The 14,472-nt window shown below is 36.4% G+C and overlaps 2 protein-coding genes across 5 annotated transcripts; both read left to right on the top strand.

The window, feature by feature from the left end:
- The first annotated feature begins 3 nt into the window (after positions 1-3).
- LOC135623479 (farnesyl pyrophosphate synthase 1-like) lies at positions 4-5,375 on the top strand. 2 transcript variants are annotated; one of them, XM_065126500.1, is made up of 12 exons: positions 4-218; positions 428-452; positions 540-655; positions 752-838; positions 1,371-1,487; positions 1,568-1,656; positions 1,891-1,942; positions 3,314-3,409; positions 3,493-3,537; positions 3,673-3,762; positions 3,841-3,917; positions 5,045-5,281. In XM_065126500.1, coding segments are annotated over exons 1-12 (951 nt in total). In that variant the 5' UTR covers positions 4-62; the 3' UTR covers positions 5,046-5,281. The 2 variants fall into 2 exon arrangements, with proteins under 2 accessions (XP_064982572.1, XP_064982571.1); XM_065126499.1 differs by having other exon boundaries at positions 6-218; positions 3,841-3,912; positions 5,045-5,375.
- A 1,054-nt stretch (positions 5,376-6,429) lies between these two features.
- Positions 6,430-14,329, top strand: LOC135623480 (arginine-specific demethylase JMJ20-like). Of its 3 annotated transcripts, XM_065126504.1 has the most exons (11): positions 6,608-6,737; positions 6,948-6,998; positions 8,248-8,418; positions 9,470-9,632; positions 9,838-9,955; positions 10,927-10,996; positions 11,067-11,147; positions 12,814-12,870; positions 12,949-13,060; positions 13,144-13,695; positions 13,789-14,329. In XM_065126504.1, the coding sequence occupies exons 3-10, from the start codon at positions 8,296-8,298 to the stop codon at positions 13,689-13,691; spliced, it is 1,272 nt and encodes a 423-aa protein (XP_064982576.1). In that variant the 5' UTR covers positions 6,608-6,737; positions 6,948-6,998; positions 8,248-8,295; the 3' UTR covers positions 13,692-13,695; positions 13,789-14,329. The 3 variants fall into 3 exon arrangements, with proteins under 3 accessions (XP_064982575.1, XP_064982573.1, XP_064982576.1); XM_065126501.1 differs by lacking the exon at positions 6,948-6,998 and having other exon boundaries at positions 6,431-6,737; XM_065126503.1 differs by lacking the exon at positions 6,948-6,998 and having other exon boundaries at positions 6,430-6,737; positions 13,144-14,329.
- Positions 14,330-14,472: the final 143 nt, after the last annotated feature.

The raw sequence follows: 14,472 nt of genomic DNA on the forward strand, positions 1-14,472 counted from the left end.
TATCGGTCACTCTCCCTTTTCTCCGCTTCGGTGAGGCGTTTTAGTGGTGGTGGTGGTGATTAATGGCGGCGGCAGGGACTAATGGCGCGGTGGTGGTTGTCGTTGGAGGAGGGGATCTGAAGGCGACCTTCCGCCAGATCTACGATCGCCTCAAGTCGGAGCTGCTCCAAGATGACGCCTTCGATTACACCGACGAGGCCCGCCAATGGATCGACAGGGTACTTCCACATCCTGCCCCTTCCTCAATATATAGATGAGTTTTGTGTGATTTTGTATCTTATTTGAAGAAACCTTAGTTTTGGGGATCTGGAATGGTTTTGGAGCTCCTAAATCATAAATATTTTTTTTTTCCTTCTAATAATCAGAACAAGTTGTATGCTTTATGGGATATCTGAATGATAAGTGTTCATTGTGTTATTTTTAACAGATGCTGGACTACAATGTACCTGGAGGTAAGCCAATGCTTTCCACATGGGGCGGATGACGTGAAAATACGTGCTTAAACAGCACCATGCTTGACAATTAACTTTTGTCTGTAGGCAAGCTAAACCGTGGATTGTCTGTCATCGATAGCTACAAGTTGCTTAAGGAAGGGAATCAACTCAATGATGAAGAGGTCTTTCTAGGATGTGCCCTCGGTTGGTGCATTGAATGGGTAATCGTCTTTTGCTCTGTGTGTTGTGTATACCTTATGTGATGAAGAAATGGGTTTAGTGTCTGAATCCTAACAATTCTTGTTTGAAATTTGCAGCTTCAAGCATATTTTCTAGTCCTTGATGATATCATGGATAACTCGCACACTAGGCGAGGTCAACTTTGTTGGTTTAGAGTTCAAAAGGTTAGTTATTTTGGTTTAACATCGTTTTTTCTTTCTGGTTATGTAATTTTCATTTCATTTATATGGTATATGATGTTTCATCATTGAATCTGCTTAGTTGGCAACAGTGTCAATGGATTGAATCTGCTAAGATCAGGTTGAAATGCGGTTGTAAGAATATAAACATCCAATGCAACCCACTAACCTGACTCATATATCTTAGATACTCAAATAATAATATTTAGACCAATAAGTTAACTGAATAATGTCCTTGAACTAGGCGAACAGAACTTGGATTGTTATTAAGCGTCAATGCATTTAAAGGACTGTTTCCGAGGTAAAATTAGGTAAGAATGTGCTAATGATATTCATACCGTATGAATAGTTCCTTTTTTCATTTCTAAGGGCTAAACCATTATCCCATGGTCCAGTATCTTATCATTTTTGGAAGGAATCTGAAGATGCTTTCATTAATATATTGTCATATAAGAACATAATTTTCTTCTTGCCTTCAAAGGAAGAGTCACTAACTTGCCATAGATTTTTGTAATAGGTTGGACTTATTGCCGTAAATGATGGAATTCTACTCCGCAATCACATTCCTCGGATTCTTAAAAGGCATTTTAAGGGAAAGCCTTACTATGTAGATCTCCTTGATTTGTTCAATGAGGTAACTATCATCATACGTGTTACTGTTTGCTTTGCTCACTAGCTACATCTACTAGAACTAATATGTGTTTCTCCTAATAGGTTGAATTTCAGACAGCTTCAGGGCAGATGCTTGATGTCATTACTACTCATGAAGGAGAAAAGGATCTGTCTAAATATACACTGCCAGTGTATGTAGGAAAAATTTATAATTTATTGCTCGTCTAATATCCTGCTATGCTTCTATCTTTTGGTAATCTAAGGATTATCCAAGAAATGTAAATTGATTATTTCTTGGTCTATAAATATTTCTTTCCTCAGAAAGAGCAACTATGATAATTTATTTAGATCTCATCTCTTACATCGAATTTTTTAACATGATTTCAAGGTTTTGCTAATGTTGATATTGTTTGAACTGGATGCAGTTACAATCGTATCGTGCAATACAAAACTGCCTATTATTCCTTTTATCTTCCGGTAAGTTAAATGAAGTGCAAACTTTCAGATAATATCAGATTGCTGCTTGCATTGCTTTTGTGATGTACTGTTACTTGTTCCAGTATTCTGATCAGATTTTCTGTATTTTGGTATTTCTGTATAAGTTAACATTTTTTGCTGTTAACAATTCTTCACTATATTTGTAATATAATATATGAATTAGTTAGGTATTTTGACATATATTGCCTTTTAAAGTTCTATTTTTGTGGAGTTCACATTTCAATGCCATCTTTCTGAGGGTTAGCGATATACTTTTGTTTGTACAAGATTATTGTGTATGCACTAGCGAACCACACAGACATATCAATTTATTTTAAATGGTATTCTTGTTAGTAGCATTTTAGTAGTTGGACAATCATAACAATCACAAGGAGGCTCCATGTCATCTTTTGGCTGCACTGGATGTAGTGGCAAAATAAACTCCAACCACTATGTTGAGCTTGCTTCTTTATAACCTTCATGTGGCAAAGCTATATGCTTCAAGTTTCATGTTGCAGGAGCTTGGCATATCTTCTAAATCTATTAAATTATAGCACTGTATCAACTGGAGGGGGAATATTTCTCAATATGCTACAAGAACATAATATACTTAAAAGCTTCCAATGCAGTAGCCTGTGTTCTAAAGCTGTCCTGCTGCACTTTGGCTTTCTTTGGGTCAGTGAGCTTAGAATGAACTTGTCGGGCCTAAATAATCTTTTCAGCTATCTTGTAATGTCACATTGTCTATTTCTCCATGTTTCGTAAGATATACATATTTATATATTTTTAGCTCCTAGTCATCTAGTTATGAGGCTAATCTAATGGCTGAAGCATCATGACCACAGAGTACATGGACATCTTTGATGATTATAAAGTTTCATGTATCTCAAATTACTGGGAACAAGTTTGTCATTTTGCTGAGCATGAAGAGCTAACATCATCAATCTAATGCGATGAAGATGGTGGGACATTGATCTATGAAGTTAAGCAGAAACAATTAGAAACATTGTTCTTTATAACTGCCGAGTGGTCATGTTTGAAGATGAAAAAAGATGGACTCATTATAAACAGACAAATTGTTTTTGTCATTCATTGTCAGATTAGTATGCACCATAGTTTGGATATTAGGGATTTTCATACAAATATTGACCCCAAAGATTTAGGAACTAGTTCTGGAAACAAATCTTAGAAGCCTAATTTACATTTCCATCCTTCTGACAAGCAAACTTTCAGAAAGCTGTAGATGTGGTACTTGTATCACTCCATGGGAATTTTTGCTTGTGAATTCTTTATGTCTTGTATACTATTTATATATACAGGTATTGAATTGTTTGTTATTTGGTGATTTAAGTTTATCTTGTCCATATTCAGGTAGCATGTGCACTGCTAATGGCAGGTGAAAATTTGGACACCTTTGTTGATGTGAAAAACATTCTTGTTGAAATGGGTACATACTTCCAAGTGCAGGTGATTCTGGATATTGTACCAGTTTGCTTTGACCTGCTAACAGAATTTCCTATCCATAATCTTTAATATGACTTTTCTTTTAGGATGATTTCCTAGATTGTTTTGGTGATCCTGAAGTGATTGGTAAGGTAAGTACAATTGTTGCATGCATGGAATTGTCCATCTATCTTTTTGTGAATGCTTATTTATGATGTCTCTATGTCTTTACAAATGTTATTCTATCTAGAACTTTAATGGTCTTGATTTCTGTTAAATTTTGACAGATTGGAACCGACATTGAAGATTTTAAATGTTCTTGGCTTGTAGTGCAAGCCCTACAACGCGCTAATGAGAATCAGATGAAAACTTTGTCGGTAAGATGTGTTGTTTCTTTCCATTTCTATCTTTGCTTTTAACCATAGGCAGACAGCTAAGCTATGATTAATTTTCAGGAGATCTATGGAAAGTCTGATCCAACTTGTGTTGCAAAAGTGAAGAGTATTTATAAAGATCTCGATCTCCAGGTTTGGCAAGTACACTTTCATGTAGAACATAAAATAACTGTGTGATTTGATTTTGGCATTTATCAATATTCTCACTAGTTGGCACACTAATATCAGAATACCAATCATCATGTAAGAGTTAACTTTGATACTGTCTGATTCCATCAATTGTTGCTGTTTAAAGTAGTATATTTTTTTAACTAACTATTTTTTGTTAGTTTAGTGAAACATATTTCATGCTATGGCCATAGTGACTGCCAATAATGAATCTTTCTACGATTTGATGAGTATCAGCTGATTCTTGCCAAATTCCTAGTGCAGTGTTGCAAATATTTTGGTCATCGAAGTTTTAGCTATATCGGGAGTAAGCATCTAGAAACCATGCCGATTTTCATGATATGGTGTGTGGTGACTTCATCTTGATGGAACCATCAAGACCGAATAGAAGTTGTCTTTTTGTTTGGAAGATGGTTTATCTCCTTGCAATGTTTTAAGAGAATAGGAAGAATATATAATTTGGGGTCAACCAAAGTCCAAGTCTCCCTTAATATCAAGGTGGTGATTGTGATAAAATTGCCAAGTTCAAACATGCAGAAGCTGACAGCCAAGCAGCAATGCTGCTAAAGTGAGGTTAACTTGTGTCCATCATGATAGTGTGAGGGGATTTGTGTCTGAGGAGCAACTTCCTTTGGATGATTGCATTGGAGTAGACAGCTGTCTGCATTTGACAGACAAGAGAAGCAGGCAGCTGCATATAAACAAACTGATTGAGGCACTGACTTTTTAGAATCTCGACACGATTGGTCCCTTCAAAGTGGCAAGTTTTAGGGTTAATGGTAAAAATCTCTATCCTAGATATCCATATAACTCAGCCTTGTAGAAATTTGCATGTATGAATTGAGGGGGCAGCTTAGCCAAATTGGTGAACAAAGACGCAGAAACATGAACCAGTGGTGGTTAGTCTGTGACATCTCATGACCTCTGATAGAAGCACTCTCCCAAATTCCGTACGTGTGTAATTCTTTTGTTATTGCACTTTCTGACTTGGAGCTTGCATTTGATGCCTGAGATGCATCAGTGAATCTTTTTTCTGATCTGCTCTTAAATGTTCCATATAACTTTATCTAATTTATTGTTGTTCATTGTGCCTTAGAATGTATTTGCCGAGTACGAGCGGACCAGTTATGAACAACTGATATCTTCAATTGAGGCCCAGCCAAGCAAAGCGGTTCAGGGTGTACTGAAGTCTTTCCTGCAGAAGATCTACAAGAGGGAGAAATAGTCTCACAAGGATATATTTTGATCGATGATGGTGCGATAGAGTAGTTTGTCCTGTAATTTCCCCTTGATTTGCCTTGCATTATGTTATTCTTTTTGCAAATCATGCTTCTGTGTCTTGTGAGTCGAACTAAACCAGATCTGCTTCACTAGCTTTATGTTCCTCAGTAGAGTTTGCTCTTTGGAGACCCTTTGTTTTCGTTTTACCTCAAATTTTCACAGTTTGAGTTGGTCTTTGTTTGAAAGGAGAGTAATCCTTGTAGATCTCTACAAGCTTACCATCTATCCATCAACCACTTAAGGCAGAGCCATCATGCTGTTGGTGTTTGTTTAGCATTATTTGAGACCATCACTTCAGATAGATTCATCTCAACCCTCAAATTGATTTGAAGGTTTCAGTCCCAAATCATTTACTGGAAACTTCCTTTGTCACCATTAATGGCCTTGATGAAGTTCTTACAACTAGGGTTCGGTCTTCGTTATGTAGTAGCTCGAAGAAGATGAACAACAACAGTTCTCATTAGAATTTACAGGAATGCTTCTAATGAACACATCATTGACTTCACCTACAGAGCTACACCTATCTCACAAGAAAAGATCACAATATTTTCTTTGCATTCTTCTCTGATAATAAGCAAGATGAACAAAAACTTGGGAAGTTGGAAACAAGTAGAAGTATCGGCTGGCATGGAAACTTATTATAGCATCACATTCAAGTTTATATTCTCTTCGGATTAAGCATCTTAACCAATACAATATCTTCTCAGAAACAATAATTCATATACGATTGTTGAAAACATTGTTCCATTTCCATTATTCAAGAAATGAAAATTATAAACAATAATTTTTGTTTTTATGCCTCTTTATTCCGTGTTCCTTATGCATACAATTGTAAAATAATTTAATGATACTCGCACTGAAAACATTAACCTGGTAATGAAGTATTAGTGATACTCATATTATAATGATAAATAATTCAAGCACTAATTTGTTGTCATTTTCTTGAACAATAAAGCCAAAACATGATTGTGATGTTCCTTCTTGTTCGTTCAAGAAAAATACATTTAATAATAAAATATTATTTTATATATAATATTTATAGGAAATATAGGAATGATAAATATTTGATTAAAATTGAGGATTCAATATTATTTTTATTCGATTTAGAATTAATTAGAATGAAAAGAAGCTTTTTTTTTATCTCGGTTATTTCCGAACAAATTATCGATTATACCCAAACAGATCTCGAGTATTAATTCCATCCGTTCGAGTCAAAAAGAGGAGGGAGTGATTCGAGTCGAAAGAAAGAGGAGGGAGAGAAGGTGATGGAGGAGGAGATGGGAGGACTGGGGAGGCCGCCGGTGATGATTGGAGGTGAGGTGGAGCGGGTGGATGGGAGGGCGCTGCGCTACGAGGAGTTCGTGGAGCGCTACCTGATGCCCAATCGCCCCGTCCTCCTCACCGGCCTCATGGACGACTGGAGGGCGGCCACCGACTGGCTCGCCCCCGATGGCCGTGCTCCCAACCTCCCCTTCTTCGCCACCCACTTCGGGGACTCCGTCGTTCAGGTCAAACCCTCTTCTCTTGTTCATGCTTGTCTTCTGCTATAGTCTCTCTCATGTAGATTTCTAGTAAGTGCAAGCCATATGACGAAAAGAGGGTTGAGAATCAAGGTTTTGTTAGTCTTCATCCGTTCTCACGAGCGGATTCTTTTAAGGAATCTTGGTTTAAAGATAAAAAGAGCTGGAAGTCGATTTAAGTGTTCATCATCATGTTAGGCAAAGATTGTCATTCAAGCGCCTCCCTGAACACTCCTTGCTCTAAAGAAGGTAAATTTGAAGTCAGCTTTGTTTTCTCTTGAAAAGAAAGGTTTTGACATAAATCTTAGACCTTCTGCCTAAAATTGGTCTCTGAAATGTTTGGGTTTATCAAATGCCAATTTGTTCTCATCTCTCCATTAGTAACATGCTTATCCTGCTACACATTGCTGGCTTCTTCCTGACATTTGCACCATCTGTCCCCCATCATGGGGTGACTTTGCTAATGTTGGCTCCATCTATTTCGGTAAATGTTGATTATCAAATTCACAACAGTGTTATTCGAACATGTAAATGCCACTTTAAATTTGCTGTAACAAAGGGCTTCTTTAACAGTGTCTGTTACCAACAATAGATTTTATTGACCTTCTTCAGAACTAGATTTTATTACTAAGACAAGTGCTCTTTTTTAACCTGATGCTTTGTTATGGAGTCTATGGATGCATTTGCATTCTAATTATTTTCTAATTAAGCCTTTTAAATATAACGTTGACATGCTTATCCACACTAGTTGATAGATGGTGTAGTACACTGAACATTGTCTTTTGCCATAGTCACATAATGCTGCAATGACTACTGTTTTGTGACAAACCTCCTCCAGTCTCCAGTCTTTCTTTACCATTTTTCTTGGTTTTTTTTTCTTGAACTATTAAAAAATGGTGGCATAATGCATGAGCCTCTCATCAAGCCCGGTCTAGGGAAGATCAGCATATGCAGTCTTATTTTTTCAAAACAGGATGCTTTGAAGTGACTTGAACTCTGGTCATCTACGTCGCAAAGCGGCAATCTCATCACGACATGAAGACTAACACTTGGGACGGGCTGTGTCTCATTAAACATTATTTTGTATATTTCTCTTATGTTGTTCTTTTTTGTTATCTTTTCTTTTTCTGGATAAATCTATGGGCAGCTTTTTTTTTGCCATGTAAAGATGTCTAGAGCCATTTTAAACTTATGAGATGTTGATTGGACCATTTTTGGGAAAAAAGGGTACTTATGTAACTTTGACTTGATGTTGGTTGGACCATTTTTGCACTGAGAATTAGAACACATAGATGGTTCAGTGGTTGACTCCATTCATTTGGTTTCATACTCGCTGCACCTTTTGGACTTTGATAATGTATATTAAGAGCTTGGTTCTGATATGCTGTTTCTTAAATATACAGCATCAACTTGGCTAATCCGCATGCTTATAGTGCTAAAACATCAATGTTACAATTATTTCTCCATCTGGTGCTATAAATTTCACTCGTTCTTTCAGGTTGCTGATTGCTCTAAAAGAGAGTTTACTGATCAAAAGAGAAGAGAGATGACTGTTGCGGAGTTCATTAGCTATTGGCTCAAACTTTCTTCAAGAAAAGATAGCAGCGTCTTAAGATGCAATGATGATGATGAGTCTTTGCTATATCTTAAAGACTGGCATTTTTTCAAAGTAAGATTGGAAATAGGTTATTTGCTTGATATTTGTGCTCTCTGTTAATCATCTGTGTTCAGGTATCTCACATTTTAAAATTTGGTACCCTAGTGATATGCATTGCAAATTATATGCCTTTTCATTAAGTTTCTGATCAGTATCTCTTCACAGATACAGAAAATATTTTAATTAGTCTGTTTTAGGCCACTCTTTTCTTTTGGGTGGAGATAAAATATTCTTATGCATTAAAGTTTAAGCAGTTTTTATTTAGTAAAGATAGCCATTTTAACTTTTTAAATCAGGCAATATAAGAATCACATCACCTTTTATATCTCCATGGATGTTAACCAGCTTTCTCCTCGGGTCATATGGTTAGTAAGAGAAAGCATGGGGTACCAATTTTTGGTAATACTCTTGATGGGTATTTTGTCCAGACTCCAGAGTGTGTATCATGGTCCATTGAACAGGTAAATTAACTCAGCCTCTCTCTGTAAAGTTGGCTGGTGTAATTTTTCTCCAAATCATGGATCTAATTTGCCTAATATTTTGGGTGTATTACTTGAGACATATCATTCTGGTTAGGCTCTGGCAATTCTAGATAGAGAAGTCTCTTATGAAGCAGTGGGCTCGTTTGATGTTAGCTTTTCCAGTCACCTACCTGACTAGTTCTTGTCTTAATCTTTTTAAATGGTTTGGGGCTTCCATTGTTTAAGAGTGGAGGCCATTGGACTTTAAACCATTGTGTTGCCTTGCAGTTCCTTGCCACCATAGTCTTCCAAGATGCCACATGGATAGAGATGAGAACATAGGTAATTATCATACTTATCAGTTTAGCTTTGGTTTTCTTGAATGTTGTCGGAACCCTTGTGTTGTCATAATGGCAAATGGGTGGGTGCTGCTAAGATCTGGGACCTCGTAACCATGGCTACAGTGCCTTACACTCACATGCTTATGGTTGAATATTTGTACTTGTTACATTTATACACAAATTGAAGTTATCAGGCTAAGTTTTAGATGCTTTAGTTTTCTTACCAAATATTTATTTTTTCTATTTTCTATTTCTTTTCAGGAATATCCTGATTATGTGGCTTACAGAACTCCTCCATTTTTCACTGATGATTGGCTCAATCTATATCTTGATAGTCATTTGATACATCGAGATTCTGACATTCATCGTGATAAAAATGAAATAAATTGTGCTGACTACCGCTTTGTTTATATGGGACCAAAAGGTACATGTGTTTCCACTGGCACATTGGTGTGTGCAAGGCTTGCTTTGGTTGATTTATAATCATCTGAGAAAAGCAATTATCTAAATGCTGTTAATTATTTCATGTGTTCTAGTATATACTGTTGAAGTATAATTTAATTGCAATTAGTTGCTTCAGCAGAGTTTTCATTTTCTATTTTTAAATATATAGCCAATTCCTCCTCTAGGTACTTGGACTCCTCTTCATGCTGACGTTTTCAGGTCATACAGTTGGTCTGCCAATGTATGTGGGAGAAAACTTTGGCTCTTTCTACCACCTTCTCAGTGTCACCTTGTGTTTGACAGGTAACTTGGATTTTATAGTGCAGCACTTTTATAATTTGTAATCAATCCGTGCTGTTTGGACACTTAAATTAGCATTGTCAGTGATCATTAACAAAATGTCCTCCATTGGCCTAATGAAGGCACTGGTCTGAGATAGACTATGTCTTTCTTTAAATTTAAATGCAAATTATTTATAGTCAAATATTATATTTTTCAGATAAGGAGTTTGAGAAGGCTTATGGTTGTAAGTTGTAACAACATATAATATAAGCAGAAGCAAGAAAGTATAGCCTGACCATTATATATAAGGTGAAAAAGTGTGATAATTTTAACAGAAGATCTTTTGTTTGATATTCAGTAAAGAAGGCTCCACAAACTAGGCTATTATTATATGTATATATAGTTCTGACCATTAGCTATGGAAGAAACTTGTGAAATTAAGAATCTGCTCAAGGGCAGATGCTACCTAGGTTGTTATTTCAGGTGGCTTATTATGATAAATTTATGCAGTTCATTGTTTAGAAGTTTAACACAAATTATGAACTAAGGACTCACAAATTAGCTGGAAGATGTCCAATAATAAATGTTATTCATGTGAGGCTTTTAAGACTATCGTTCTGCCATTCTGCAGATTAAGCTAGATGTTTATCCTGTCAAGGAAAACTGCCTGGCTCATGCTCTACAATTAACAAGTGGTATAGCTATCAAGTAGAACTTGCTAATATGTGCTCCACCAATTCATAGCCACTGTCTTAAAGCAGAAACTTGTAAAGATTGCACTAGTTTTATGTCTTTCATTCTTGTGAGTAAATATCTATATTAGAACAATATTAAGTTTTTATCTTCAAATTTGAGCCAATGGTTGAGAACTTGTATATTTGATCACAAACATGATGTGACCTATCCTATTTCTGATGCATTTTTCTTGTTGATCATGTATGCATATTCCTTTTCAGACATTTTTAGTGATGTGATTTTTATACCTTATGCAGGAATTTTAGATCCTCAGTATATAATGTTTATGATGATGTTTCCGAGGCACAGTTTCCTGGCTTTAAGAAGGTAATATATCCTCAAAATAAATTTTCTCATTGCTATTTTATGAGGTTTTGATTGCAAAATTTATATGCAGACAATTTGGTTAAAGTGTACTCAGGAACAAAATGAGGTCATTTTTGTCCCTAGTGGATGGTATCATCAAGTCCATAATTTGGTAAGATTTTACCGTTTTATGTAAATTTTTTGCCATCCGTAATAACAAAATTTTATATTTATTACCCTTCTTTTATTGGTCTTGTGTTATATACCCAAGTGGTGAACATCTATTATAATTAATCACTTTCAGTAAAACATAGCCATGGGTATAGTCACACTCAAGGATTTTAATTTCAAATGATATCGCTCGTACCGGTTCGCTAGCAAACCGGTACGTGGACCGCTCGCTATCGGATAGTACCGTCGATTGGGGTTGTTTCTGTCCCGTTATCTCCCAAAATCGATCGGTAATAGTCGATTTCAACCGTCGCCATCTGCTACCGGGCGGTATAAGCCAAGGGAGAAGGAAGAAGAGGGAGAACCTGGAGGTTCGGTACCACTCTCCCTCGACGATCTTGATTCGTCGCTACCCTTCCTCGCCGGACGTCACAGATGAGATGTTGCCTCATCATCTGAGGCGATGAGGCCTCGATGTAGTCGACGACTTCTCATCCGCGTGGGGAGAAGAAACGATGCGACATCGCCCTTTTTATTATATATATATATATATATAGACCGATCGGTATGCCAGAGCGTATTGCTCGGTACGCTCATACCGTATCATACCGAGATGAACTTGAAACATCGGTACAGTACAAAATTACGAACACAGGTCACACTACTGCCAATAATTGGCTTTTGCAGTCATTTTGGGTCGGGCTTAATAATTTTTTCATATAAAAGGCTACTCAAATAATGTCTGTTTTATTCTATCAATCTGTGATTCTTTGTCACATAAATCTGTTATGCTTTGGTCATATTAGACTTTGCATTGTGGAAGTGAATTGTGATTGTAGCTGAAACTAAACTTTGTAATGAGACCTTGTACAAAAGTGGACTGTCACAACTAATTATTAAATGGAATTTTTGCGTTATGTTGCAACCAACTTAAGGGACAAATTTTAGTTCTTTAGATTGCTCATTTAGCAAATGTCTGCTCGAAATCAAAACTTCTTGTGTAGAACCCATAATATATTTGCTAAAACATCCTTAACTGACATTTTAACAATGATTCTGGCAGCAAATGTAACCTGAGTTATTGGAGGTTCTGAAGATAAATTGTGCTGACTTTTGAGTCCAAGAACCACCAACTGAGAAAGTTGAAGAAGTTAATTCCTTATATGGACTAGTGTGGGTTCCAGAGACTACAGGTTCTTGAGACTAGTTTAAGTCTAACCTCGGTTACAAAGGCACTTTAAATTGCAACTGTTATTGCATTCTAATTCTGGATATTTGGAATTGTGTCCTTATTGGCTTATGGAAGACATGTCTACAGCTTAAGGTATTAGTTCTGGCTTGACTCAGTCTATAGGGGACTTTGGTTTCAGAAGGCTACCAACAAGCTCAAATCTGTTCACCTGTTGTCATTTGCATAGCAGAAAGTTAAATTTTGATGTTATAGTCTAATGTGTCATGAATGAGAACAGTGGCAAGTTTTTGTGTTTTTATGTTGTAACCATGAACACATTCTTTAACATGATTTTGATAACAATGTTTTCTGTCACTGTAATAGAACACTGAAGTATTTCAAACTCTGATATTCCGTGTATCAAATTCTATGTTGTGCATTCTATGACCATCTCCTCTCTTCTGCTCTAGTACTTGATTTTGCCTTAATGTTGCAGGAAGACACAATTTCCATAAACCACAACTGGTTCAATGCCTATAACCTTTCATGGGTGGTGAGTAAGGAAAGTACTTATGTCTGGCCATTTATTTTTAAATTTTTATTTATATTATTCTTTCCTTGTTCTTATCAGTGGGGCTTGCTTTTAAGAGACTATAATGTGGCTAAGGAGTACATAGAAGATATTCGAGATATCTGTGATGATTTTGAAGGTCTTTGTCAGCGTAATCTTGCTGCCAACACAGGTAAAGCATAAGAATGGCAATGATTTGTAGATGTCAATTCTGAAGCTTCCTGTTTTATTCAGTTCTATGATCTTCTCCTGCAGGCATGAACTTTTATGATTTCATGATCTTCATCACAAGATTCACGCTGGGCAATATAATCCAGCTTTTCCATCTTCGACACGAGGAAGGTTCTATCAACAATTTACTCACAAAATCTAGATATTTCATCACCAACCTTATGTCTATACGTGCTGTTGCCTCAAAAATAAAAACTGTCGAGGCTTTTGCTGAAGAAAATCTTAAAAGCTGTTCAGTTGAAAATCATACTGCTTTCTCTGATGTTCAGAAAATTTTTGAGGAACCAGAATTCCATGATCTGTGCAGTGCCCTGAAAAGGACATATGAATCTATAGATAATCAATGGGAACAAGATCCTCAAACAAGAACTGCACTGTTCAGTCAGGACTGCTTCAAATGTCTCAAAACCGACTCAGGTTTTTTGGATTTTGTCATATCACCAACTTCAAAGGTTTGTGGTCCAGAAGATTTGGTCAGTTTGATTGATCACGCTATGGAGAAAACCAACGGCGGTTGTTGCAACTTCAGTTTCCCATCTGAACTATTTGATGTGGAACCTTTTGTTGTTTAGAGCGGTAAGTTCATTGCAAACATGCCTTGTCATGGTTCTTAGGCTGAGGTCCTTTAGATGTGCCGAAGATCTATTACTAAAGACTTGCTCTTTTCAGTTGATATCAGTTGGAGTTTGTCGCTGCTAAAAAAATTGAAACTACATATGCCAACTGCAAGATCAACGATCTCGGCAGTGGCTGTGGAAATTCAGTTTAGGAGGTTTCCACTTGTTTATTTCATCCATGCTAATCAAGATCTTTTGACGGTTGAGGATTACTTCCGGGTTTTGATATTTCATTTTGGTCTTCATCAAAATAGATACACCATTGAAGGCTCCGTGTCGTAACTGTAGAAGGTGGCACCATGGCAGCCCGAATATTTTCTCAGATGTTAGCTTGCCAATTGATTTATTAGATCATGTCCACATACAGAAACAAGATATTGCAAGGTGCAAATCATTTTTTTATTGTTAGCAAATTTTTGGGAGTTACCAGAATGTGTTGTGATAGTCCATGAAGGTTAAGGAGGGCATGATGTATCATTGTTTCCAATTTCTGGTATCATCTTTTCCTCCTCGTATATCATTCTTATATTCTTATATTCAGCATGAGATTGTGCTTGCTGCTATGTTTATACAGACATGGTCACATCATCTCACCTTTTGTGGCATTAGTTTTAGCTACTACTGTATGCATAGTTTTTTGATTTTAGTTGTTTATTCTTCCTTACTAATTAGCAAAATTTGTATAATGGTGATTGTTATTGCTGCAAATAATTAACATAAAATTAAATGCGCACAT

This window comes from Musa acuminata, chromosome BXJ2-9 (genome assembly GCF_036884655.1).
Source record: "Musa acuminata AAA Group cultivar baxijiao chromosome BXJ2-9, Cavendish_Baxijiao_AAA, whole genome shotgun sequence".
NCBI lineage: Eukaryota > Viridiplantae > Streptophyta > Magnoliopsida > Zingiberales > Musaceae > Musa > Musa acuminata.

Excerpts from the sequence above, each read along its gene's own strand:
- LOC135623479 (XM_065126499.1), top strand. The coding sequence starts at position 63 with ATGGCGGCGGCAGGGACTAATGGCGCGGTGGTGGTTGTCGTTGGAGGA. Across the intron at positions 839-1,370 it reads GTTGGTTTAGAGTTCAAAAG|GTTGGACTTATTGCCGTAAA; the intron begins GTTAGTTATTTT and ends TTTTTGTAATAG. Across the intron at positions 1,657-1,890 it reads TCTAAATATACACTGCCAGT|TTACAATCGTATCGTGCAAT; the intron begins GTATGTAGGAAA and ends AACTGGATGCAG.
- LOC135623480 (XM_065126503.1), top strand. The coding sequence starts at position 6,495 with ATGGAGGAGGAGATGGGAGGACTGGGGAGGCCGCCGGTGATGATTGGA. Across the intron at positions 6,738-8,247 it reads TCGGGGACTCCGTCGTTCAG|GTTGCTGATTGCTCTAAAAG; the intron begins GTCAAACCCTCT and ends TCGTTCTTTCAG. Across the intron at positions 13,061-13,143 it reads TAATCTTGCTGCCAACACAG|GCATGAACTTTTATGATTTC; the intron begins GTAAAGCATAAG and ends CTTCTCCTGCAG.